At 41.7% G+C, this 26,493-nt stretch overlaps 1 protein-coding gene across 12 annotated transcripts in view; it reads left to right on the top strand.

The window, feature by feature from the left end:
* Positions 1 to 26,493, top strand: part of ATP2B2 (ATPase plasma membrane Ca2+ transporting 2) — a 359,025-nt gene that overhangs the window by 317,096 nt on the left and 15,436 nt on the right. For all 12 annotated transcript variants that reach the window (XM_036738497.1, XM_036738500.1, XM_036738492.1 and 9 more), the window contains 8 exons: positions 738 to 917; positions 1,990 to 2,077; positions 7,539 to 7,645; positions 10,874 to 11,065; positions 17,299 to 17,512; positions 21,444 to 21,655; positions 21,794 to 21,901; positions 24,088 to 24,270. In XM_036738497.1, the coding sequence (XP_036594392.1) occupies positions 738 to 917; positions 1,990 to 2,077; positions 7,539 to 7,645; positions 10,874 to 11,065; positions 17,299 to 17,512; positions 21,444 to 21,655; positions 21,794 to 21,901; positions 24,088 to 24,270 (1,284 nt within the window). The remainder of the gene's footprint in view (positions 1 to 737; positions 918 to 1,989; positions 2,078 to 7,538; positions 7,646 to 10,873; positions 11,066 to 17,298; positions 17,513 to 21,443; positions 21,656 to 21,793; positions 21,902 to 24,087; positions 24,271 to 26,493) is intronic.

The raw sequence follows: 26,493 nt of genomic DNA, 5'->3' as shown, positions 1-26,493 counted from the left end.
CAATTCTTTGCTACCATAAAAAGAGCCTGTATAAATATTTTTGTACATATGGGTCCCTTTCCCACTTGTGTGATCTCTTTGAGATATAGCCCTAATAGTGGTATTGCTGGGTGAAAGGGTATCAACATTTTTGTAGCCCTTTGGGCATAGTTCCAAATTGCTCTCCAGAATGGCTGGATCAGTTCACAACTCCACCAGCAGTGTAACAGTGTTCCAATTTTCCCACATCCTCTCTGGCATTTATCATTTTCCTGTTTTGTCATTTTAGCCAATCTGACAGGAAAGATATGGTACCTAAGAGTTGTTTTGATTTGCATTTCTCTAATCAGTAGTGATTTAGAGCATTTTTTCATATGCCTATAGATATCTTTAATTTCTTCCTCTGAAAACTGCCTGTTCATATCCTTTGACCATTTCTCAATTGGGGAATGACTTGTATTCCTATAAATTTGGTTCAGTTCCCTGTGTATTTTAGAGATGAGGCCTTTATCAGAGATATGACCTCTACTTTAGATCAGAAAAAGGTTATTGTGGGGTTCCAAGGTTACTCTGCACTCGAGAAAGGAATTGCCATCCCTACCACTCTCTTACCTCCACCCCAATCCTATGGATCACCCAGAACATGAAGGCATAGCCTGTCTAGAGCTCCCTCCTTGGTGTTCAGTTCAACAACCATTTATGGTTCAAGGGTCGTGTATATCTCATGACATTCCTGTCTTGGCTTCAACATTCTGCAGGTCCCAGAAGCCATAAGGAAGTGCCAACGAGCAGGAATCACAGTCCGCATGGTCACTGGGGACAATATCAACACTGCCCGGGCTATTGCCATCAAGTGTGGCATCATCCACCCTGGGGAAGACTTCCTCTGCATCGAGGGGAAGGAGTTCAACCGACGAATCAGGAATGAGAAGGGAGAGGTAACTCTCAGCATAGGCCTCTGAGAAGATGGACATTGCTATTAGCCAAATTGTATTCAACTGACCTTGGAGTGGGTTGTAACCCAACTCTGGACAGCCTTTTCTCTGCCTTAGTTTCCATATCTTTGAAATGGATGATTAGGACATAATGGAAAGATCACTATCTCTGGAGCCAAAGGACCTGGGTTCAGATCTCACCTTTGATGCTTAATACCTGTGTGACTGTGAGCAAGTTATCCGTCCTCCCTGAATCTTAGCTTTTCCATCTGTACAGTGATAGGGTTGGATTAGATAGTTCTGAGGTCTCTGGGTCCTCTGAGCTCTAGGGCTCCTTCTAGGTCTAAAGTTCTGTGATGCAGAAGTTTATCAAGCCATAACCACATGCCCAGAATTATTGTGCATCTCTGCCTCGGCAGGCTGGGCATAACCAATACTTATTGGCTGTGGGCATTGCTAACCACATGGGAGCCACAAAGGGTTGAGAGTATTCCCAATTCCTTCTCTTTCATCTGTCTGTCAGCCTCCACCTTTGCCTATTTCATTCTCCCATACCACATCCCCTAGTACCAGGACTGAGATTAGCTATTACCCACATCCATGGGCCCCAAGGACCCCAAGTCTGAATCACAGAACCTGAGAGTTGTAAGGGATCTCCTCAGCCAGCTAGCATAACCTATAACTTAAGTGGATCCCCACTATAATATACCTGCCAAGTGGTTGTCTAGTCTCTGCTTAAAGACCCCCAGGAGGAGGGAATGCACCACCTCTCCAGGAAGCCCCATTCCACTTCTGGAGAGCATCAATGGTTAGCAGTTGTTTCCTGACATGAAGCCTAAATCAACCTCTTCAAAATTTCTACCCATCACTCTTAGTTCTACCAATTGGGATCAAAAAGAACAAATCTCATCCCATCTCCCCTCAACAGTCCTTCCAATGCGTGAACATAGAAATCCCGTTCCTCCTGAGTCTTCTTTTCTCCACACTAAACATACTCAGTTCCTTCTACCACTTTTTATAGGACTTTGGCTTAAGGGTCTTCACTCTCCTGACCAGCCTGTCTTCCCTTTTCCAGATTGAGCAGGAACGAATAGACAAGATCTGGCCCAAACTACGGGTCCTCGCTCGCTCTTCCCCCACGGACAAGCACACTTTGGTCAAAGGTAAGGCATTGGATGTGGATACTCAGCCCCAGGGAGGGTCTGAGGTTCATGGCCCCATCTTGGATCAGACAAAAAAAGTAGGGGTTCTATTTCTACTTAGGGACTAAAGCAGTGGGACATTATGGGCCTGCAAGTTTCAAGGAATGGGGGGCAGGGGAATGAGGAGATTTTATGACAGATTCACCGTATATTGGAGTGATAATCAGATCATAAACTTTCATAGTCCTAAGAAGCCCTCTAAGGATAATCAATCAGTCATTCAACAAACATTGTTTCGTTATTATTTGTCAGACACCGTGCTACGCACAGTGAATAATACCAAGACAAAACTGAAGAAGTCCTTGACTTCAGGGAGCTTGTATCTACTGGGAAAAATTACAGTAAAATGAAGGAATTTTATTTTTGACTCACCCAAAACTTTCTATTGGGTATGGGTTGAGACAGAAGAGTAAACAATAATGCAAATGAGGCAGAGATGGCGAGATGTCCATGGTGTAGTGGCCACCATTCTCTAGACAGGGGAGCCACGATTCCTGGAGTCTGGTTCAAGCTGTCATGTTAATGACCGGGATGACTATGACTGAGCTACAGTCCTTCCCTCCTTTGGCAACATTTTCCTCAACTACGAAATGAGGAAGTTGGGACTGGGTGGTTTCTACAGTTCCTTCCAGCTCTGCCCTTCTAGGAACTTTAGATATAGCCAGGGACAGAGGTTAGGGCCATTATTTTCCTCTCTTTTCCCTCTCCATGAACACTTTCTCCACAGCTGTGTGGCTGAAGGAATGAGGGTCTTCTGGAATGCTCCCATTGTATATTGTGGCTGAAGTGGGATACTGTCGGAGTCAGCCTAATTTAATCTTGGAATTCCTTAGGAATCCTAGCTTAGCTTTTTACTCTCTATGTGACCTTAGGTGAGTCATTTCACCACTCAGGGTCTCAGTCCCCTCATCCATAAAATGGGTGGAAATATTATCTTCCTTGCTTGGGTATTATGAAGATTGAATGAGATATTGGTTGTGAAAGTTGTTTGAAAAGTACAAAGAGTAGAGTAACACCATAACAGAAGGCATTGGGTGTACAATGCTGCTGTCAAAGAACCTGGGTTCAAATTTCTGTTTTTCCATTCAGTGCCTTCCTCGGCCTCCGGGTTCCCACCTGTAAAATAAAGGGATTTGACTATCGTCCCTTCCAATTCTGAATCTATAATTCTATGACTGTCCCGCAATAAAAGGGAATTTTATGCTTAATCACCTCAATCCTGTGTGTGTTTCAAATCCACTAAAAAGAATGAAGGGAATTAAAAACTTTTTTTCATTGCATTTATCTATAGAAGGGCTGAGAAGCCATATAAGCTTCTGTAAGCAATATCAAGTTATATTAAGAGCATTGGATTTAGGGGATCTTGGGGTAGCTAGGTGGTGTGGTAGATAGAGCACTGGGCCTGGAGTCAGGAAGACTCATCTTCCTGAGTTCAAATCTGGTCTCAGACACTTCCTAGCTGTGTCACCCTGAGCAAGTCACTTCACCCTGTTTGCCTCAGTTTCCTCATCTGTAAAATGAGCTGGAGAAGGAAATGGTGAACCACTCCAGTATCTCTGCCAAGAAAACTCCAGATGGAGTCACAAAGAGTCAGACATGACAGAAAAATGACTATACAACCACAATATTGTGTTGTAGTTTTACTTATTTTGTTAAATATTTCCCAATTACATTTTAGTCTGGTCCAGGCCTTAGGCCTGTTTGACACCTCTTGTTTAGATGACCCTGGAGAGCCCTTCCAGCTCCAGACCTATATCCCTTGGTCACACAATTGTTGGAGGCAGACTTGACTTTTAGTGTGCCATTCTCTCCTTTGCATCAGGCTGCCTCTAGTCTCATTTCTGCTACTAGGTAAGTCACCTTTCTGAGCCTCAATATCTTCCCATGTAAAAGAGTAGAAGATGGAATAGATGTCCCAGTTTTGCGATTCTGTGAACAGAGGCCGTGTTTGAAAGGATTGGGTTCCATGCTTGGAATGTGGTCAGGAGACTCCTGAGATGCCTCGGTGTAAATATCACTAGATCTTCACATTTGATCACTCAGCAGGTTTACTTTTGATCTTTTTCCAGTCCATTAGTCATGCATGCATCTGAAGCATAACTTATCAGCAGAAAGGGTCTACAAACCCCAGTGGTGCTGCTGCATGAAAGCTATATTGTTTATGCTCCAAAGGGTGAAATTCAAGATCTGACTAGTAGACTTTGATCTTAGGACAAAGTAGAAAGGGCTTCCCTTGGATAAGGAAATGGGAGACACACCTTCTGACTCATCTACTCTATGTTATCTTGTTGGGAACCTGAATTTCTATTCTCATCAAGCTGATGGGAGCCCCTGCATATTTTATTGCATGTGGTGTGAACTATTATTTTTTGAAAGGCATAGAAATATAGTAGAAAGAGGACTGAATTTGGAATTAGAGTACCTGGGTTCAATTCCAGGCCTTGCTGTTAGCTATTTATGTGACCTCGACCAAGTCTGAATGAACTCTGAAGCCCCTTCCAAATCTAAGCTTCAGTTTCTTCATCTGTAACTTACAATTATGAACTCAGCCTACCCCAGTTATGTCATTATGAATAAAAAAATGTACTATGTGTCAATCGCTGGGCTAAGCAGTTGGGATACAGGTAGAAAAGTGATACTTTCCCTGCTCTCAAGGAGCTCACATTCTAATAGGGAAAGACAATGATTATAAGAAGGTCAGATGCAGGCATGTGGTAAAGTTCAATTGTTCTGGCAAGGCCTGGAATCTGGAAGGCACAATGGCAGGCAGATAATAATATGCATAAAAGTACTTTGTAAAATGTAGATCATTCTGTACCTACCCTAGAACTTTAACAATCTGTGACTTCTTCCAGGTATAAGAGCCCATATTTCCTGTTGCAGATGGTCAATGATCAGTATGAGTTTTTATAGGAAAACAAAAATCAGAAAACGACCCCTAGTGGCCACTGTCCTGGTGATTAACCTCTTTAAACTTAGCCAAGATAGTCTTTGGACAACAAACAATTCCAGCTTGGTGCAGACTTTGGGTTCCTTCCATTAGTGTAGCCTTTGAGAGGTCAGAGGTTACTGGTAAAAGAAGGCACTTTACAAATAAAAGTTGGTATTCATCTTAAGAAGGGTCTGCCTGATTGTAGTGCTTAGAAGAGGCCTTGCAATGGCTTTGATCCATCTGTACCACAGGGTCTGACCTTCAAGCTCCATAGCTCTGAAACCATAATGGCTCTCTCTTCCAGAAGTAATCAGGCCTGAAAAAAATGGATTATAACTGGGAAACTTAGCAATGCCCCTTTAAAAAGAGTTTAATATTTTTAAATGGGTATTAAGTGGTTGGCTTGAGAGTCCAAATTGAAATGAGAACTAACTTGCTTAATGAGTCACAGGGCAGGGGTCTGCTATAGGTACATGATCATTTATGGGTCAATCTCTGAGTCAAACCTTGATCTCTGAAACAAGTGTTAATAGACAAGACCTCTCTTTCCTGTCATTGACTTCAGTTGTGTTAGAACCATGGTCAGTAAAGAGCCCTATAGAGCAGGATCCCATATCTTCCCCCAAACTCCATCAGCAGTACATTCAATTTGATTAGTTAGTCCATCAACAAACATTTATTAAGCATCTACTATGCACCAAGCATTTGTCTGTGTACTAGAGAAACAAAGATAAAAATGAAACAGTCCTTGCCCTCGAGAAGGTTGCATTCCATCAGGGTGAAAACATATGCATGTATAGCCAGCGATCATGTGTCCAGAGCTGAAAAGGATCCTCAGACCATAGGTTTGTAGGGTTGGACTGTTTGCTGAAGCATAGAGAGGTTCCGATGCATGTCACAGGATCATAGCATAAGAGCCAAAAGGGACCTTAAAGATCACTTGGTCCAACCACCTGTAAAGGCAACCAGTGAATGGGAAGATCTTTCCCACCCATTTGAGTGGGCTTTGGGGGCAGGGCTCTCAGGGTCCTGGGGGGAGTGGCTAGGACTGGAGCCAATGGAAGCCTGTGGTGGGAGGAGGTTGCTGAACGGTTGGAGCAATGCTAAGAGGCAGTTGGAGAAGCATTTGGTGAGAGCAGTTGAGAGCTGAAGGAGAGAGGAAGCAGTCAGCTAGCTGGAGCACAGCTTGGAGATTGCAGTGGAAGTGGCGGAAGCAGTGGCAAAGGCAGAAGGTGCTACAAAAAAGCAAGACTGACCCTCGTGGAGACTGGAGAGTGCTGAGCAGGGGCTTGAGGCCAGTGGGTGGTCTTCTTGCTGGAGGGCCCCGGCATTGGTGGGGGGAAGCACCAGTATGGCTTGGCTTGCTGCCATAAGTTTTTTCTGTGGCCTCCTGGTCACTATTGTGAGATGGGCATACTGGTTTTGGAAGGTTCTTGCTAGGGTGTTGAATTGGGGACACTGGTCCATGGGTCTGCTACTTTCGAGTTTCAATAAATGCTTTAACTCCTCTGCCTTCTACTTAGAGAATTCCTTATATCGTGCAATTCTGGACCATTCAGGTATATTCATGGTTATCTTTAAAGTCATGAACTCTGCCTTAATGATACACCACCTCATTTTGCAGATGAGGAAACTGAGGATAAGTGACTTGCTGAGGGTTACATAGCTAATAAATACCCGAGGAAGGATTTTAAGTTTAGGTCTTCATAAAACTCCAAGTCCAGTGGTAGTGTCAGAGTCAGGACTCAGGATTTGAACCCAGGTTTTCTGGGATTCCAAATCTGATGCTCTTTCCATTAGGCAATGGTGCCTTTCTTGTTTTTCCTATGGTTAAGATCCCTGGGCCTTTGCTATCCCCCTCTCTTTGTCATATTGTGACTGTACACCATGGTTGGCGTTCCTTAAAATACCCACATAAAAAGAGGTGTAATTAAATAAAGCACAAGAGCATTAGCAAATTTAGACACTGTTTTGTTCCCATTTCCAAAGAACCAAACTATATATAGATCTCTTTTCAAAATCATTTTCAGACTCATTCAATCTGAACTCATCATTCTTTAAAGAGACCAATAGGATGTCGGAGCTGGAAGGGACTTTTGAGTTCATCTAATCCAGTACTCTCATTTTTGTATATCTTCTGAAATTTTAGTGATGAAGGAATTGAGTGTGGAGGGTTGAGGGGAATGACTTGCCCAAGGACACCTAGATAATTGATGGCTGAGTCTGGTGTAGAAGGTGGGTGTCCAGATTCCTAGTCCATTGTCTATTAGACCACCCTTCCAAACAAGGATGATACGCTGTTACAAAGATCATTAGGCCAAGGAATGAGAGACCTAGCTCCTACCCTTATCTTTGCTGCTATCTCTCAGTGTGACCTTGGGCAAAATGGGGCCACTTTTCTTGACTATTTTACATAAGAGCCTTGAGGGGTGTGGCAGACAGGGGTGCCTCATGTTCCTTGCTCACTCCAGGCCTTTTCCCTCCCCACAGGCATCATCGACAGTACCCACACGGAGCAGAGACAGGTCGTGGCTGTGACTGGGGATGGGACTAATGATGGGCCAGCCCTGAAGAAGGCAGACGTTGGCTTTGCCATGGTATGGGCATGAGTTGTCCTCCACAGTGCACCCACCCCTTTTATTTGCTGAGAGCTCCAGATTACAATTTAGTCAGCCTTTGGGGCCCAGAGTTTTCTTCAACCAATAGAACTTTATGAATCACTTCTTGTGTCTTCAGACCAAAGCTGGGCATAAGTGGATATAGAATTGTCAAATATTATCCTTGACTTCAAAGAGCTTACACTCTAGCTGGGGAGACAAGACTAATGCATTTAGAGCAATGAGAAAACTCTGCAAGAAAAAATACAGTCAGCTACCTAGTGATATTTTCCAGTCAAAAAATATAGATCTAGAGATAGCTAGCTAGCTAGATGCCAATAGATAGATGATAGAGACAGAAAGATAAAGAAAGAAGAAAAGAAAGAAAAAAAGGAAGGAAGGAAGAAAAAAGGAAGAAAGAAAGAGAAAGAAAGAAAGAAAGAAAGAAAGAAAGAAAGAAAGAAAGAAAGAAAGAAAGAAAGAAAGAAAGAAAGAAAGAAAGAAAGAAGGAAGGAAGGAAGGAAAGAAGGAAAGAAAAAGAAAGAAAGAAAAGGACTTTAGACCAGCAATCAGTCAGGGAGCTTGGAGTCCTTAAAAAAATTTCACAGAATGGGTGTCTTGAAGGATAGGTTAGCACTTGGATAGGTAGAAAGGAGAAGGAAAGGCATTCTGGGTGAGGAGATGACAATGAGTTTGATTTGTATGCTGACATAGGGCGAGGAGTGTTGGAGTTAGCCTGAATGAAATAAAGATTGAATGTGAGGGAAAAATGAGAGAAAGGTTTCCATAGGTTGGGTGGAGCCTGGTTGTGGAGGAACCTGCTGTCTAGTTATTGTTTTCAATATTATTTTCCTATAATTAATTGAATCAACAAACATTTATTGAGAGTCTACCAAGTGCTAGGCACTGGGGTGGGCAGGGTGTGAAAGAGAAAGAGAGAGAGAGAGAGAGAGAGAGAGAGAGAGAGAGAGAGAGAGAATGAATTTAGATAAGGCATAGTCCCTCTATTTGGAGAGTTTGGAGTCCAAAATGAGGAGTGTCTACTCCTCCCACAGCCAGTCTAGGGCCATATGCAATTAGGCACTTGCTCAGTGTTTTCTCATAATGGTGAAAGAGACTTAAATGGAATCAAGTTACTCTTCATCATGAGACTGCACCGGTGATGTATCCATGTACTCAGTTGTTAAATGTAGTATGCTACTCAATGAACTAGGCAGAGGGGGCCTTCCCCCTTTGGAAGACAACATACAGATAGGATAAAGGCAGGGAGATGTGGAGAATCAATACAACTGACAAATATATTTCGATATTTAGATTATTCTTAGCCTCTGGGCATGGCACCTTTGGAGGAGTAGATTGTCAAAGGGAGAGCATAGGCTAGTTATAATATTTGCTCCATTGAATTGTGGAAGCCTTTTCAGAGGAAGTGGAGTTTAGGTATGTCTGTCTCCTGTTTGCACTCAGATATGCCCAGGCTCCATAGTAGCTGAGTAGAGCCTCCTTCCCACAACAGAAATGGGCTTCTAGACTCTCTCAGGGCTCAAATTTTCTGTGCCTAGGGCTGAAGGCTGCCCATGGTCCCCACAATTTCCCAATATAGAGACATACCTTCTTCAGGAGGCTCTCCACTGTTCACTTGATCAACTCCTATATTTGTTAGCTGGACATTGAATCAGTTTTATGCCAAAGGTCATCCAAGAAGGAGAGAAGAGAAGCTCTAAATTATGAAATGCTTTGGATAGTTGAGCTTGAGACCAACCAAGGGTGGGGAATCTGTGGGCCTTAAGGCGGCCCTTAAGGACCTAGAAGGCCAGTTTGCCCTGTTAGACCCAAGATATTGTATTTTGGTGGGTTTCTCTAGTTTCCTTATAGGAAAACATATGATATAGGTGTGTGCTTTGAGAGTCAGTGCATAGGTAGGGACTTTCCATGTGTATTGGAGAGATAAGTACATGTGGTTGAAAAAATGGTATGGATATGTTGAGTTGAGTGCTTCTCTGTGGGTAGGGGTATATGTCATAGAGACAGTTGTGTGCTTTTGTGTGGAGGCAAAAATTGTGAATGTAGGTGTAGCTGTGGGTGTGTGTGTATGTATGTGTGTGTATGTACGTAAGAAATGACTGAGAGTATTTTTATAGGGGACTGTACATATGTGTGCAATGAGGAATAAATGAGTCCATCTTGTTAGTGTTTGTGTGTATCTTCTCTAATAGAGATATTCTATACATATTCTATAGGTGAGAGGATATATGTATGGCAGGATGATGGGGTTGTGTGTAGGTAGCTGGACATATCTGTGTGTGTGTGTGTGTGTGTGCGCATGGGGTTCATTTATGTATGTATGTAGGAGTTGGGTGATGCAGTCAGGTGTGTATGTACATGCACACATGCATGCATAGGGTGCTGAGTGTGCCCGTAAGCAGTAGATGTATTCACCTTTTACAAACCATCATTTCCTGGACTGCAGCATTGTGATCTTATAGCCAAGAGAGCTGCTGAACCCTTAGGCCCACATTGAGAGAGGCACACCATCCAGGACTAGGCAGGCCATAGTCCTGTTCTACTCTGTTCTGGTCCAACCATTTCTCGGGGATCATGTTCAGTCCTGGGTGTCACATTTTGGATGGATGTTGATAAGCTGGAAAGAGTCCAGAGGAAAGTGAGCTGGATGGTGAAGGGCGTCAAGTTCATGAAGCATTAGGATTGTTTGGAGCAACTGGGGACATATAGGCTGGAAAAGAGAAGACTTATGGGAGCCATGATGCCTGTTTTCAATTATTTGAAGGAGAATGAAGAAATATACTTTTCTTCTTGGCCCCAAAAGACTGTAAAAGGAGAAATGGATAGAAGTTGTAAAGTATCAAATTTAGCATTGATGGTCAGGGAAACAAAATCTGAACAATGAGTGCTATCTAGAAGGAAAATGAGCTGCCTTAGGAGACTGTGGCTTCCCTCTTATTAGAGGTAGAGAAAAGGCTTCACGGTCACTTGTTGAGTATGCTGTGGAGACGATTCTTGTTCAGGCATGAGTTGGGTCCTTATATAACTGAGATTCTGTGGGCACAAGCATGAAGGGGACGCTCATGCCTCTGTGGATGTGTGTCCTTGCATGTGTGTGTGGGGGGGGAAGTCTGGATCCAGCAGCAGCTCCCAGTTTCCCATAGCACAGAGGTCCTTTCCTGCTTCCTTGAATGTCCTTGACCACCCTTCCCTTGTTCTCTCTCTCAGGGAATCGCTGGTACTGATGTTGCCAAGGAAGCTTCGGACATCATTCTGACAGATGACAACTTCAGCAGCATTGTCAAGGCAGTGATGTGGGGCCGCAATGTTTATGACAGCATCTCCAAGTTCTTGCAATTCCAGTTAACGGTCAATGTGGTAGCTGTCATTGTGGCTTTCACGGGTGCTTGCATCACACAGGTAAGCTCTGGTCATATTACCAGGCACATCCTCATGTTTATGAGAGAGCTGGGAAGGGAGATGGAAATAGTACATACAATGTGTATTATAGTATTTCTTGACTACTATCCCTTCTGAGTTCTTTTTATTTTACTAGGGTTGACCTAAATGCAAGAGGATAGGATTTGGGGAAGTTGAGGCACCATGGCAAGAGTGATGATATCAGCAGGGAAGTTTCATCATCCCATAAATGGGAATGATAACATCTCCCTCAAGAATATAAGGAAGAGTCGTGAAAATACATTGAAAAAATATTATGTTAAATAAATTTGTCACTGAAATCCATAAAAAAATACAACTAACCTTGTGTGCAAAAGCTTACTGGCTGCCATTTTATTTCAAGATGGTGCAGTGACCTATAGATCTAATGTAAGCTGTGTCTCCATTCCTTTCAGTCATTGTCTGAAATTTGAGGGAAAAAATCATTTTCAAAAGTTATTGGAAATGACTGCCTGAAGCCAAATTGATTCATAGATAAATGTGAAATATCCTTCGGTCGAGCTGAAACAGAAATCTTGATTTGTGAAGTGATTAAATATGTAGCTACTATCCATTTTGGGAATTTAAGGACAAGCCTGGAGTAAGTAAATGGCCGTTAATTGGAATGTGGGCTTTTAAATAGTACGGACTCATGAGCAGCCAATGTAGGGCAGCCATATCCACACCCCACCATCTTCTACACAAGTGATTTCCAAACTTTTCATTTTCACCCCCCGTCAGTAAAAAAAGGAAAATTAGGCAAGGATCTACAGTATATGTAATTCTATGCTAATATAAAACAAACATAAAAATATACAACAATAGAAATGTTTAAAGGATGAGATGGAGATGAAGATGAAGATGAAATAAATAGTATTGTTAGAATACTTTTAGATATTAGTGGCATAAATATTTTTTCTCACTAAAATCATTATTATTAATATTTTGAGTGAAGCAATGTAATTGAATATAATTCATCGTTATTTACTATCCTGATTTAACATATTATAATATAGGGTCATTTCAAAATCTTTCTAGATCTACAGTAAGTTCATATCCTTGACTTTAATGGTGGTCATCCCTGAATAAGATAATTTGAAAAGCTCCAAAGAGAAGTAGGACGTCAATGACTGTATTTGCTAAACCATGGCTGTCATTCTTCAATCCCATCCACCATGCAGTTTGTTGTTGAAATTTGCCCAGTAAATTTCCACCTTCCCTGGTGTTCATTAGTTATTCTTACAAGCTCATCTCAAAATGTTATGTTTTCCCCTTTAATCAAATGGTTTCAAATCCACTTCAGTTCTTTATTTCGAAGATTTCTAAGCAGATCAGAAAATTCTGTGATAAGGTAAAGCAACAAGCATTAATTAAGCACTTGATGTGTGCCAGGCAGTAGCTAAGCATTGCGGATGCAATTAAAAGCCAAAAGAAAGACAGTCTCTGCCCTCAAGGAGGTTACCTTCTAACAGAGGAAGATGGGCACGTAAAAGGAAGCTGAAAAGAGTAGGAAGAAGAGAAGGAGAAAAAGAAAATTCCCATGTGGGGGGAGGAATGGTGTCAAAATCCAGAGAGAACAAATCACAGCCTAGAAGGGAAAGTATACCCAAGGACAGGCTTCGTACTGGCATACCTAATATCTCAAGGCATAGTCTATTCTTAGGACAAATTTCCTCAGTAACTACAGTGAATGTAAATCCATGTTTTAAATAATCTTTTTGGCAATTTTGAATCTTTTGAGCTGACTTCTTGTCAGATCTGATTGGCTCATCATTGTTTTATCTCAAAATGAGGCTTCCAGAGAGCTCATCCTAGGAGTAGGCATGTCAGCTCAGCAATTCCTTGTTGTTTGCTTGTGCTAACAAGCAATACTTAGTATTATCATCAATCCATGCTTTTTTCCCCAGGAATTATTTCAAGCCACTTGCTCATTTTATAAGGGCTAGTTTATTACAAACTAGATAATAGCATCCCCAAACCCACTTCAGTGCACACTTATGCTGTATCGTCTTATAGCATGCTGAAAGTAAATGAACAAGGGCGGGGTGCCACTATCAACCCCACTGTGTTGGGGAACTCCCACTCTTTCCTCAGGATACCACATGTACCACATGACTGGCATACAAATTAAATTAGCCCATCAAGGTCAATTTACATAGTAAATGTTAGTAAAGCTTAACGTTTTAAAGATACAAAATAAAACTAGATTTAATATTTTCTTCTTGTATCCCAATGAATCAATATTTTGTACATAATTGGTTGTATGCATCATACCTTGGTGACCACTGACCAAGAACATTAAATATATACTTTTTACTTTATACTCTTAAAATTTTTTCTAGAGACCCCTAAAGAGCTTATGAGGGTTATATCTACCATATTATGTACCATATGAGAAATTATGTGTTGTTGTTCAGTTGTTTCAGTCATGTCCATCTCTTTGTGATCCCATTTGGTATTTTCTTGGCAAAGATAGTAGAGTAGTTTGCTGTTTCCTTGTCCAGTTCATTTTACAGGTAAGGAGACTGAGGCAAACAGGATTAAGTGCCTTGCCGAGGGTTACACAGCTAATAAGAAATTATGTACCATATTATAAGTTTAAAAATATTATTATTATAATGAAAGTAGCTCTGACCTCACATATCCCCTGAAAACACCAAGGGAATCAAAGATCTGCTGGACTGGAGGCTAGAAGAAATTTGCTCCCCTGGTTTGCTTCATGCAACATGTCAAACACAGAGCAGGACTGACTGATCACCCAAGCCACTCCAAAGAGCTAATCCTGCCTTGCATATTTCACCCCAAACTCTTTCAATAATTGTTCCAGGATGATGACCAGAATTCTCAGCTCTTCTCTTCATGGGTTTAGCATTGAACTTGCGTGTCTTTAAAGTCTTTTCCAGCTCCAACATTTATCTGAAAGTCATTTCCCACCCTAACAATCTATGTTCTAAGATTCCTTCCAGCTTCCACATTCTGTTTTAAGATTCCTTCCAGCTCTAACATTTTATGTTTTAAGGTCTCTTTTTGCTCCAGAATTCGACGTGCTAAGGTCCATTCAACCCCTCCCACCATATTCTACATTCCCTTTCAGCTCCAGTGTTCTGTGTTGTATGGTCCAATCTAACTGCTATGTTCTAAGGACCTTTCTAGCCCAAACAATGTCAACTATGTTTCTGGTAAACAGATAGTTGGGGTCAGGCCAGCACAATCCTAGGGAATGAGCACAGGAGGTCTCCAGCCCACTTTGAAAAGGCACGTTATGGTCTCTTTGAGGCTCTTGGAGGGCTCTGATGCCTTTGCCTGACTCAGTGCCCTGGGCTGTCCCTACAGCAATCTACAGCCCAGGGCCATAGCTCGTCCTAGGACCAGACTCTCATCCAAGCAAAGTTAGCATCTAGTTGACTCCTTTCTGAGCCTCAGAAGTGTCACCACCTGGGGCCCCTCTTTAGGGACACAGCAGCCCTGCCTGAGCTGTTAAAGGTCAGGTTTTTTCTATCATTAGTAACGCCCTGTCTCCTAGGTCAGTGGACAAGCAGCTCCCTCTAGTGTCTGCTTCCCCAATATTTATGTGTTAAGAAGCCAAGTTTTTTGTTGTTGTTGTTGTTGTTTTTTTTTCCTTCTCCCAAGGATTTGCATCTAGCCATAGTCATGGACAAGCCTTTATCTCCCTTCTGTGTGGCTCAATTAGACTCAAGGCTTTTCCTGTTTGTGGCCATTTATAGTCATTGCGAACAACAATCACTTAGAATGTCAGGCATGGTAGGGTGGGCAGAGGTCTGGGCTTGTAGTTGTAGGAGATGAGATTGACATGGGATCGGGAGTAAGAGGGTATGGTCTCCAAGTTCATCTATTCCACTTGCTACCTATGTTGTCTAGGGCAAGTCACTTACCTTCTATGGTTCTTAGTTTCTTGAGCTGTAAAATGTGCGTGGTGCTACTTTTATTGACTGTCTTGGAGGGTTGTTGTGAGGAAGCTATTTGGGAAACTATAAAGTTTTATAAACTATAAATACATATATATATATATATACATATATATACATATATATGTGTGTATATATCATGCTCTTTCCACAATTCCATGCTATCCTTGGAAATCTAACAGCCTTCCCCAATTCATTGGCTGGGCCAAGGAGGAGACTAAGGGCTGGCCTACAGCATGCAGAGCTGTGGCTGAGCAGGGATATTCCTTCATTCCAGCTAATTTAAAGTTTGCACGGGTGTAATGCTTTGTTGACCAACATCGAAAGACATAAGATTCAATGGGATTGCAGGATTTAGAGATGGATGGTATCTAATAGAAGAACTAGACTCCTCCCTTCCTTCCATTTTATGGCAAACAGAGCTGAGCCTTAGAAAGATGAAATGACTTACCCACAATGACACAGCTGGTATGAGAGCCAGAATTTAAATGGGTCTCTTGGTGCCAAACCCAAAGTTTTCCCACTATACCCATCTCACCACACCTTGCCACTATACCACACAAGATGACAAATCTATAGGCAGTAAACCACTTAGCTGGGGAGCTTCATTCTAAACACCCCTGGGCTTCACTTAGCCCTCCTTTATTTCCTTGAGTGCAGATCTGACCATGTAAACCTCCTGCTCACCAACCCTGTGGCTTCCTATGATCTCCAAGATAAAATATTAACTTCAGTTTAGTTTTTAAAGCCCTAATAATCTGGTCCTGACCAACCTTTCCACACTCATTGGACATTATTCTCTCTCTCCTGCATATAGATCAAGCCAAACTTGTCTTCCCTCTGTTCCTGACACACAGCACTATCTTCCATCTCCTTACCATTTATCGTTGGCTGTCCTCCATCTCTGGAATATACTACCTCATTACCTCTGCCTCACAGAGTTCCTGTCTCTTCATTTAAGAATCACTTTGAGCATCATCTTTTCCCTGAACCCTTTCCTAAGTGCCTTCCCTTCTAAATTATCTTGTATTTAATTAATTTGTATATATCTATAGTTTTAAATTTATATTTATACTGTATATATGTGTGTATATATGTATATGTATATATATATATCATATCATGTACTTGTCATCTCTACTACTAGAGTATCAGTTCTTTGAGAGTAGAGGTTGTTTCATTCTTGTACTTGTCTCCTTAGCACCTAACACAATGCTTGGCACGTTGTTGTTAGGGTTGTCGTTCATTCATTTCAGTTGAGTCCAACCTTGTGTGACCCCATTTAGGGTTTTCTTGGCAAAGATACTGGAGTGGAGCTCATTTTACAGATGAGAAAACTGAGGCAACCAAGGTTAAGTGACTTGCCCAGGGTCATACAGCTAGTAAGCAGTTGAGGCCAGATTTAAACTCATGAAGATGAATCTTCCTGATTCCAAGTCTAGTGCTCTATCCACTGCACCACCTAGCTGCCCCTGCTTGGCACATAGTAGCTACTTAACAAATACTTGTTGATTGATTGATACTGAGGAAAGAAAAAGGGATGCTTGGATGGAAACCAGTTAGGCAAATTCCCTCTAAACTCTAATATTTACACTAAGGTGATTAGAAAATCCTCTCTGAAACCAGAAAAGGGAACAAGATTGGCATCTGTCTAGATATATTAAGAAGCCCCTGTGTGGTATGGAGTGAAAGGAGCCTCCTTCCCAAAATTATCTCCCAGATTAGTTGTCACGGGAATGAGAGTTCCACCACTAGATCCACTTCTTTGAGCCTTGTAGGCCTTTTGGATTTCCCAAGTTTCCTTTGAAAATGGAACAAATCTACTCCTATTAAGTCTATGGTATGGTGCCAAAGTTACCAAATTTCAGTCAGACGACTTGGATTCTGCACCAAGTTGCTATTTAATCCCTCATTACCTTGAATCAGCTTTCTATCCTGACCTCTATTTCCTCCTCTGTTAAAAATAATTCAGGGATGAGGACTTGATGTCCTCTGAGTTCCCTTCCAACTTAAGATCCTGGAATTTGCAGAAAATGGTCAACATCCCACCTCCCGCCCCCCTCCCTCTCTCTCTCTCTCTCTCTGTCTCTCTCTCTCTCTCTCTCTCTCTCACACACACACACACATACACACACACACACACACACACACACACACACACAGAGCCGGTGATGGAAACTGCTCTACCTCATCCTAAGAATGGCTGGTAATGGGATATTCTCCTACCCAGAGCTGTCCCTGCTTGATTCCCTCCATGCTGTGACTGTTCATTCTTCCTTCTGTCCCCAGGACTCTCCCCTAAAAGCCGTACAGATGTTGTGGGTAAATCTCATCATGGATACCTTTGCCTCCCTGGCCCTGGCCACAGAGCCACCAACAGAGTCTCTTCTGCTGCGTAAGCCATACGGCCGCAATAAGCCGCTCATCTCCCGCACCATGATGAAGAATATCCTAGGCCATGCAGTCTACCAGCTCACACTCATCTTCACCCTTCTCTTTGTTGGTAAGTCACTGGGTGGCTGTCTGAGATGCTTAAGTTCTTGTCTGCATCAGCCATAAAATCCTCAAGTCATTGACTCAGAACATTAGAACCTAGAACAGAATTCCCCGAGTAGAAAAGGGTCTTAGAGATCATTTAGCCCAATCCCCCCATTTTACTCAGAAAAGAAAAACAGAAATCTAGAGAAGTTCAGTGACCCACTCAAACATCACAGCAGTGTAAAGACCTCCTGATTCAGTAGCCATTCCTACACACCACCTTCCATCCAGAATGCCTCCCATGTCTTGGGTTTAAGAATGACAGAAAAGAAAGAAAAGAAGAGAAGGAAGGAAAGAAACCCTTTTATGAACTTAGTGAAAAATTCCAAAGTCTCCCCATTTTACCATTGTTTTCCTATAGGTCCATTAGTGTTGAAGCATGTTCACTGAGAAAATACCAAAAAAGTAATAATTAATGGTTTGATGTCACTTCAGAACACAAAAAATCTAATTCAGACACTTTCTCATAAAGTGGCAGTGATTGGTTTCTCAACAGTGATATCAGCAGAGCAAAAGCACTGGAAGTTTCTAACATGATAGAGAGACCTTTGAGTAGAGGCTCAGAAAAAGATTGGATCTTCTATTTAAGAACTAACCTAGCTAGTTGCAAGGAGGCTCCTCACCAGTAGGCTAGCCACTTGGTGGTGAACACTTTGGCCAAGTCATTCCATGAAACAAAGGAAAATCTAATATAGTCCTTGGTCCTGTGAGCTCCCCCTCTGATTCTGCAATGAAGGTGGAAGAATCATGGCAAATAAAGGGCAGAGGATGCTAAGAATCACATAATTTTCAAGCCATCTATTACTTTTCACTTAACTCTTGGTAGGTTCAGTGGGATATCCTTATCCAATTACTGAGTGCACATCCTACTGGAGGAAATGAGTCATGTCAATTTTGACAGTCTTGATATAAATGAAACCAAAAGAAAAAAGGAAGTTACAGCTGAAGGAAATCTGTCTGACAGGTTCATCTTTTAGAGGCAAATAAAAAAGTTGGTAGAGTTGGTTTAATTTTATGTGTACAAAAGCAACAAGAAATGTCACTTGAGAAGGCAGTTGATCATCTTAGTGAAGTACTTCTGATGTGTAAAAAGACTATCATGAAATTAAAGCTTATAAAAATATGAAGAGGAAAATTTCTATAAAGGACTTATTAAGACCCTATAAATTAAATGAACACAGAGTCTAGTACTTCGTGACTTTAGAGGAAAAGGAAAAGTAGGTCAGGAGGATGAGAATACATTAGATCAGGAAGAGGGAATATGAGAGGCCAAAGGCTTGAAGACTACAGGGAAACTTCCTAACTATATAGCAAACACACAGTTGTCAAGAAGAGAATTAGAAGGTACTGGACAGGGAATTGAACAACATTGTTGAAAACCATTTTGCTTTGTTAACTGTGTGTGTATAGTCAGGCAACCAATTTGTTAGAGCAAATATAAAAATTAGTGCAAAGGTAGAAGTAAGTAAACATGGAAATAAGATTTGACATTCAATTAAAACAAGTTATTAATAACAAAAAAGGGTATATAAGAGGACACATAGACACAGACTGAAGTAATTTCATATAAAAGTTTACATGATATAAATTAACTGCTGCAACAAGAAGACCAGGGAGCTTAAAAATACTCTAATCATCAAACGGATTTACTTGCCAAGAGGAGAGCTATGGCAGGCAAGTGCAACACTAACTTAGATTATAGACTCATTTTTAAAACCTCAAGGAGGAGGATGGAGTACTTTGAGCAGTATTGTCTCGTAAAATAGAAAGAAGCAGTGGGAGTAAAACCAATTTAGAAAGTTTGGTAAGAAAACCAACTAAGAAAAGTCATCATAAGGGTATTTAAGGATAGCAATGGAAGGAAGAAAACAAATGAAAGAAAAATGGAAAAGATCTGCATTTTTATAACAAACTTTTCCACCATCAAAACAGTAGAACCTTCATACTTTGACATCACAGTCCTGGATATGTTTACATAGGAATTAAAAATGACGCTAAGGAGAATAATATAATAAAAGCAGCTGAATTAGGCCAAGTGACATAGAGGAGGTCTGTGCTGGAGGCAACACAGTTTTGAGAATAAAAAGACGTCCTTTCTCAAGGTATCTGTAGGAAAAGAAGATATCAAAGGTATGGAGGAAATTTCAGCCCTTATTAATATTTTTAAAAGGTTATTGAGAAAATCCAAAAGCTGTTGACTTCCATGACTGTTCTCACAACTTTAAAAAAGTTATATAAAACATTCACAGATTTATCAAAATCTGCACATTAAATCTACTGGTAGGGAACAGTCAAGCTTTAGCAAGGAATGCTTCAGAGTATGCTGTATCTTTCCCACCATGCAATTGCTGAAAGTTGTAAAGAAGATAAGATCCCATTGTACTTAATTGTTCATTGACTAAAAAAATTTCTTCACTAGAACAAATCACCACTTTGAGTTCTCTTCCAACAAGGTGTCTACCACCAGTACATCAAAATGTTTCTAGACTACTTAATAGATAAAGCAAAAGAGATCATCTTGATCCTAAATGGCAAGTGAGGCACAAAATAGGGGGACATGTGTTTATCAAAGGTGTTTGCTGCTATGATGGAGTTGAACCAGTGCAGAGTCCAAGCTAAAGAAGGATTCCCTAGGTTCTTCAGATATTCCTGTTTATAGATAGATGGCACCACAACCACTTAAAAGAGTTTAACTTTACCATCCAAATAGAGAAAACCAGGAAGACACAGAATTTCTATCAACTAAATTATGACATACAGTTAAGTGGACAACCTAGATAGAACCCATTCATCAATTCTCCCTTTCCCTCTCTCTTTCCCTATATATATATATATATATATATATACCTATATATATATATGTGTGTGTGTGTATATACATATATGTATTTGTATATATACATGTGTGCACATATGTATTATGTATAATACATAAATGTGTATGTGTATAACATTGACAGGGAGTACTATGAACAACTAGTTGGACTCAATTGAACAAGAAGAGAGCATGCAAGATTCCCTTTGGGAAATTGCAAAGCTCCTTTAGTGATCCCAAATAGAATTCTCCCTGAAACAAAGGACTAAATTTTTAATGTCAATATTCTACCAAGGTTGTATGCTTGCGAGTCTTGGAAGAACATACTTTCTGTAGAAATAAAAATGAAGCAATGGATGGGCACCTGGGAGGCATGAGTAGGCTATAGCATATAACAAATGATTAATCTTGAAGAAGAATAAGAATAAAGGACTTCAACAGGGAAATGTATTATCAAAAAAGATGGGCTAATCACATGACTAGAATGAGGAATAGACCATGAATAGCCTTCATATTCCGTGTCCTCGAAATGTTGAGATGTCAAGGAAGTCCCTTAGTACACAGGGTAGACGTCCTTCAGGGAACCTATGGAAGGTTATAGATAAGAGTTACCCAAGATAGGCAGAAATACTTTGACCCACAATTTCAGTAGGAACATCCACACTGATGAGATCAATTGAATCAACTGAGTCAATATTGCAGGAAGTCTGTCTTTATGAAATGGATAGAAGTTTCACTTGCAAGCATGTGAGCATTTTTTACAGTTCTCTACTGATGGCAAAGAATAAAGTGCTATGAGGTGGAAAAAAGTTTATGGACCACTTTTGTTAAAGAACTTATTTTCTTATACCATTCTCCTCTCCCCGCTTCCACTTCCTGTCATTACTTCAACACCTGTGTGGCTGTAGTAGAATAGGCAGGTAGAACTAGAGAATATTAGTGTTATAAGGGACCTTAGAGTTCAGCCAGTCTTTTATAGATGGGGAAACTAAAGCAAAGAGAAAACAAGGAACTGGACCAAGGTCACATGGCTCGTGTCCCTGGGACCCTTTTGATTTTATTTACACTTTCCATTCTACAGGAGAGAAAATGTTCATGATTGACAGTGGACGCAATGCCCCCCTCCACTCTCCTCCCTCTGAGCACTATACCATCATCTTCAATACCTTCGTCATGATGCAGCTGTTCAATGAAATCAATGCTCGGAAAATCCATGGGGAGCGGAATGTGTTTGACGGCATCTTCAGGAACCCCATCTTCTGCACAATTGTACTGGGCACCTTCGCCATTCAGGTAACCAGGACCCTGGGGTGTCCTCATTGGAAGAACGTCACCTGACCCCCTGCCAGCAGGAAGTCCCAGTCCCTGCTCTGAGACATGAAACTTGTGCTTCTCCTGGTGATGGGTTTGTGTCTCCAATTTTGTCTCCAGATAGTCATTGTGCAGTTCGGGGGAAAGCCATTCAGCTGTTCTCCTCTTCAGCTTGACCAGTGGATGTGGTGTATATTCATTGGACTGGGAGAGCTTGTCTGGGGTCAGGTAAGCTCCTCTTGGCAGGTTCTTGTTCTCAGCATGGAACACAAGCAAACAGTTTCTGCTCCTGTAACTAGCCCTTAGCTCCAAGAAGGCTCCCCTCAAGCACCACATCCTAGAAGAGTCCCTTCCTGATCCCCCTTCCCAGATGATAATGTAGCATCCAAAATAATTTAGTATTTATTTTGCACTTACTTATTTGTGAATATGTGAATATGTTATGAATGTTTGTGAGAATGGAGGTTTTTTGAATTGTTGAGAATGAAGACTGTTTGGTGTTTGATTTCATACCACCAAAACCTAGTATGGTGCCTAGCATACAGTGGACACTTAAGAATGCTCCTTGGGTGAAATCAAATAGAGTTAGGAAAACCAAATTGTAGTCTCGACTCTGCCAAAGTTACTCATGGGTTCATAGATCTAGAACTTGAAGGAACGTTGGAAACAGTCTAGTCCCACCACCTCATTGCACATTGCACATTCATGACTGAATCAAAACATGTCCTAAGGGCAGAAGCAGGATTAAAACCCAAATTGTCTGATGCCAGATCCAGCATCTAGCACCTTATTACACCCTTAGATACATCCCTTCACCACTTGGGTCCTCAGCTTCTTCCTTTAAATGAGATAAGATGGATAATCACCAGGTCTCTTCCAATTCTGACATCCTCTAATTCTCAGTTACTACAACCTTCTCAGACCAAGACTTTTCTGTCAATTCCTTGGCTTCTCTTGTCCCTAAGTCCAGGGACCTGCCATGTCTTAGCTTGGTTTGCAAACCTTTTTTTTAAACTAAGGATTCTTCCTGATACAAGAAACCTGGCACAGGTGAGAAATTCTAGACACCTGAATTTGGGTCCTAAAAGATGTTTTTCTTGTTATTGGGGTTTTTTTGGGGGGGGGGTTAAGTCAGAGAGGAACAAATAGGATGTTTGATTCACTGTTATGGAGAATTCCTGGTGAAGAAACTCCAGCTGCTAAAGCAGATCAGTACCTGTTTTGCAACTTATAGTTTTAGAGAGGTGGCTAGGGGGCCCCAGAGGTTAAGTGATTTGCCCAGGATCACATGCAGCAGCAATTGTCAGAGGTGAGACTCTGAAGCCTATGTATCTATCCTATCTATGCTGGAGCTGGTTGCTTACAGGGATCATCCTCAAAGTTCTCATTTTCCCCTGTTATATAAAAAAGGTACCTGAGGGGGTCCCAGCCCAATTAACACAGACAACTGTGACCCCTCAGTATCCCAAAATGAGAGTTGTATTATTGAAGGGTTTCAATGAAGGCTGCTCACCCTTCACTGTAAAACGTAGCCCTCTGTACAAAGGGCAATCAGAGACATGCTATGTCTGACAATAGGTCAGGCCTTCTTGTTAGCAGCTCCATACCACTACTTATCCAACACAGCATATCCTTTGAGTGAATACCCCAGTGTTTAGCTTATGATTCACGTTTACTGGGTACTCCACAAGATGTAGACATTGGTAGCTTTTTCTGGTAGCACTGTGGTAGTTCTGTCTCTAAAGGGAGGCCACTGTTAGCTTAGGGGCTCCTGCCCCAGCTGGGCTGTGGGGATGGGCTATTGGAGGACATCAACCTGGTCCTTCTGAACCCTAGACAAGTCAAATGGAAAACTTGCATCACCTGAGCTTCATCTCTCTTGTTCTTCTGAAGAAGACATTTTGCTTGGGGAACACTAGACTTGCTCCTTGCCACAGGGAAATTAATTCTAAAGATTTTTTGGCTCATAGGACTTTCTTGCTGGTATGGTGTTCCCCAAATTCCATCTCTAAATGGGAGCAAAGAACTGAGCAAAACTCACATAGATACCCTGGAGATATGTGTATATCTGTGTGTGTATGCACACATATATACATATAAGGGACCATCACCCTCTGATTCACATTTCCACCTTCATGCCTTTGCCTGTTCTGCTATCCCTGCCTAAGATGCCATCCTTCTCCTCTGCTCATTCAGATCTTCCTGGGCTTGTGATCCTAAAGTAAATGTGGGCATATAATAGGTATTTAGGCAATAGTCACAGATTGAATAAGTGAATTAACACAGTGCTTGGCACATAGGTGCTCAATGAATGTTTTTTGACTGAATAAGTAAACGAATGAATTGATTAGTGAATGAGTTAATTCACAAATGAATAAATTTGCCTTTGTTGATTTCCACTTGTCTCTTTTCAGGTCATTGCCACAATCCCAACCAGCAGGCTCAAGTTCCTGAAGGAGGCAGGGCGGCTCACTCAGAAAGAGGAGATCCCTGAGGAAGAGCTCAATGAGGACGTGGAGGAGATTGATCATGCTGAGAGAGAACTTCGACGTGGACAGATCCTGTGGTTCCGTGGCCTGAATAGAATCCAAACTCAGGTACGTACAATGTGGCCAACCAAGAGTCATCCTGGGCAGTGATGGGCACTCCATCCTCCCACCAGTGCACTGCACGTGAAGGCCTCTGGCAAATGCAAGGGTCTGGGTAGAGTGGGGATGGGAGAGGTGAGCAAGAGGAATGGCCATGTTGTCTGGAGTCCTAATCAGCAGACCCTTCAATAGTGTAGTCAAAATCTTCCTACCACCGATGGCAGCCCCAGGGCCATGCCATCCTGCTGGGTCTATTAGAGAAGCAGCCATATTCCTGCCCTTCCTTCCTCCCCAACACCAATTGTGACTCATTTTCACAAGTCACTTAGCCCCAAGATCCTATATACAGTGAGATGTCCCCATCTCTGTGAATCTGCCACCAGCTTTGAGATCACGATATACTCCCAAACAAAATGGAATATATATATATATATATATATACATATATATATATACATATATATATGTATATATATATATACATATATATATATATATATATATATTCCATTGAGTGGCCTCCTCTAAAGACATTTTGTCACCTTGGTTAATTAATTATCTGCACTTTATAAGCAACTGGGGGGGAGAGTAGCAAAAACCCAAAGCAGATAATGAGCTCATGGGAAGGGGCTGGAGTTCCTCAGTGAGTCTGGGCAGGATTGAGGCTAGGCTTCGGGTGGGGTGGGGAGGAGTGGGGATAACTGCTTCCACCCATGATTACTTCAGCTGACCACTGGTTCTCAGAGGTGAGTGTCAGATCCCAGACTGCAAGGCCAGGCTGGGGTCTCTAGTGGGTGGACTTGGTGGTGCTTGCTTGGTGTGGGTAGTTGGGCACATCCCCCTCTCCCCTCGTCCCCACAGAGGCTTTTACCTTGATGAGGAAGAGCAAAGGACAATTAACCCAGTCCTCTAACCTAGCCCTTTGTAGGCTGCTTCATCTTTCCCAAAGTGTTTCCTTTTCATTTGACCTTCACAACAGTGGTTCAAGGCCTACACACGACATAACTTCCCACAGTAATGGACGTGCACACACATCCAGGAAGCACCCAAATGCAAACTCCCTTCTCACACACATGCACAAACACACATGCAGTAGGCAAGGAGGTGGCTCAGGGGATAGAGTGATGTTCTTAGAGATTGGAAAATCTGAATTCAAATCCTTTCTCACTTATTAACTATCAAGAAGACCTAGTTTAAATCTGGCCCCAGACACTTACTAACTATATGACCCTGGGCAAGTCACTTGAGCCTGTTTGCCTCAGTTTCCTCATTTGTAAAATGACCTAGAGAAGGAAATGACAAACTACCCTAGTATCTTTGTCAAAAAAAAAAACCTCAAATGGGGTCACAAAGAGTCAGACATGACTGGAAAGGACCGAATAACCTCTGTGACCCTAGCCAACCTACTCCATCTCTGAATCTCACTGTCTTCATCTGTAAAATAGATGAGGCTGCGAGGTTCCATCCAGATCTAAAGCTAAAGTCCAGATCTTCTACCTTCCGTGTAAAAATGTACTTCTAAATCACATGCAGAAACACAGCAACATGGACTTGGAGAAATGCATGTGTGCATTCACTTGTAGTAATGTGACACAGTGTACCATCTATGCATACATGAAAACATCAATAAGTATGTATCCATATGCTGATAAGCCATCCATAAATAAACTCACATGTAAAGATGTACCTGTGCACACACTGCTGGAACACACAGATGCCTGTATGTGCACAAACTTCTCTTGTTTTTGTTGGATCCCTTCAGTTGGGTCCAACTCTTCATGACCCCACTTGGGATTTTCTTGCAAAGATTCAGGAGTGGTTTGCCATTTCCTTCTCCAGCTCATTTTACAGATGAGGAAACTGAGGCAAACAGTGTTAAGTGACTTGCCCTGGGTCATACAGCTAGTAAGTATCTGAGGCCAGATTTGAACTCGAGAAGATAAGTCTTCCCACCTCTAGGCCCTTCTCCCCATCCACTGTGCCACCAAGTTGCCCTTGCAGAAACTTACATATAGTATATATGTGTGTGAAAAAACATGTTTGGGATATATATGCACATGCAGAAATACACCTATAATCTTACATGTAGAAATATACCCATGCCTATAATATAAAATGCACCCATTCCCAAACACGCTTATATACAGAGCCATGCATACTTCCACCAAAACATACCCACAAACTCATATATAGAAATGCATCTGTGTATATATCACTAAAAACTCATGTAAG

Source organism: Trichosurus vulpecula, chromosome 9 (assembly GCF_011100635.1).
Source record: "Trichosurus vulpecula isolate mTriVul1 chromosome 9, mTriVul1.pri, whole genome shotgun sequence".
In the NCBI taxonomy this organism is placed as follows: Eukaryota; Metazoa; Chordata; class Mammalia; order Diprotodontia; family Phalangeridae; genus Trichosurus; species Trichosurus vulpecula.
The sequence above is the reverse complement of the archived record's forward strand: the minus strand, read 5'-3'. Positions and strand labels throughout refer to the sequence as shown.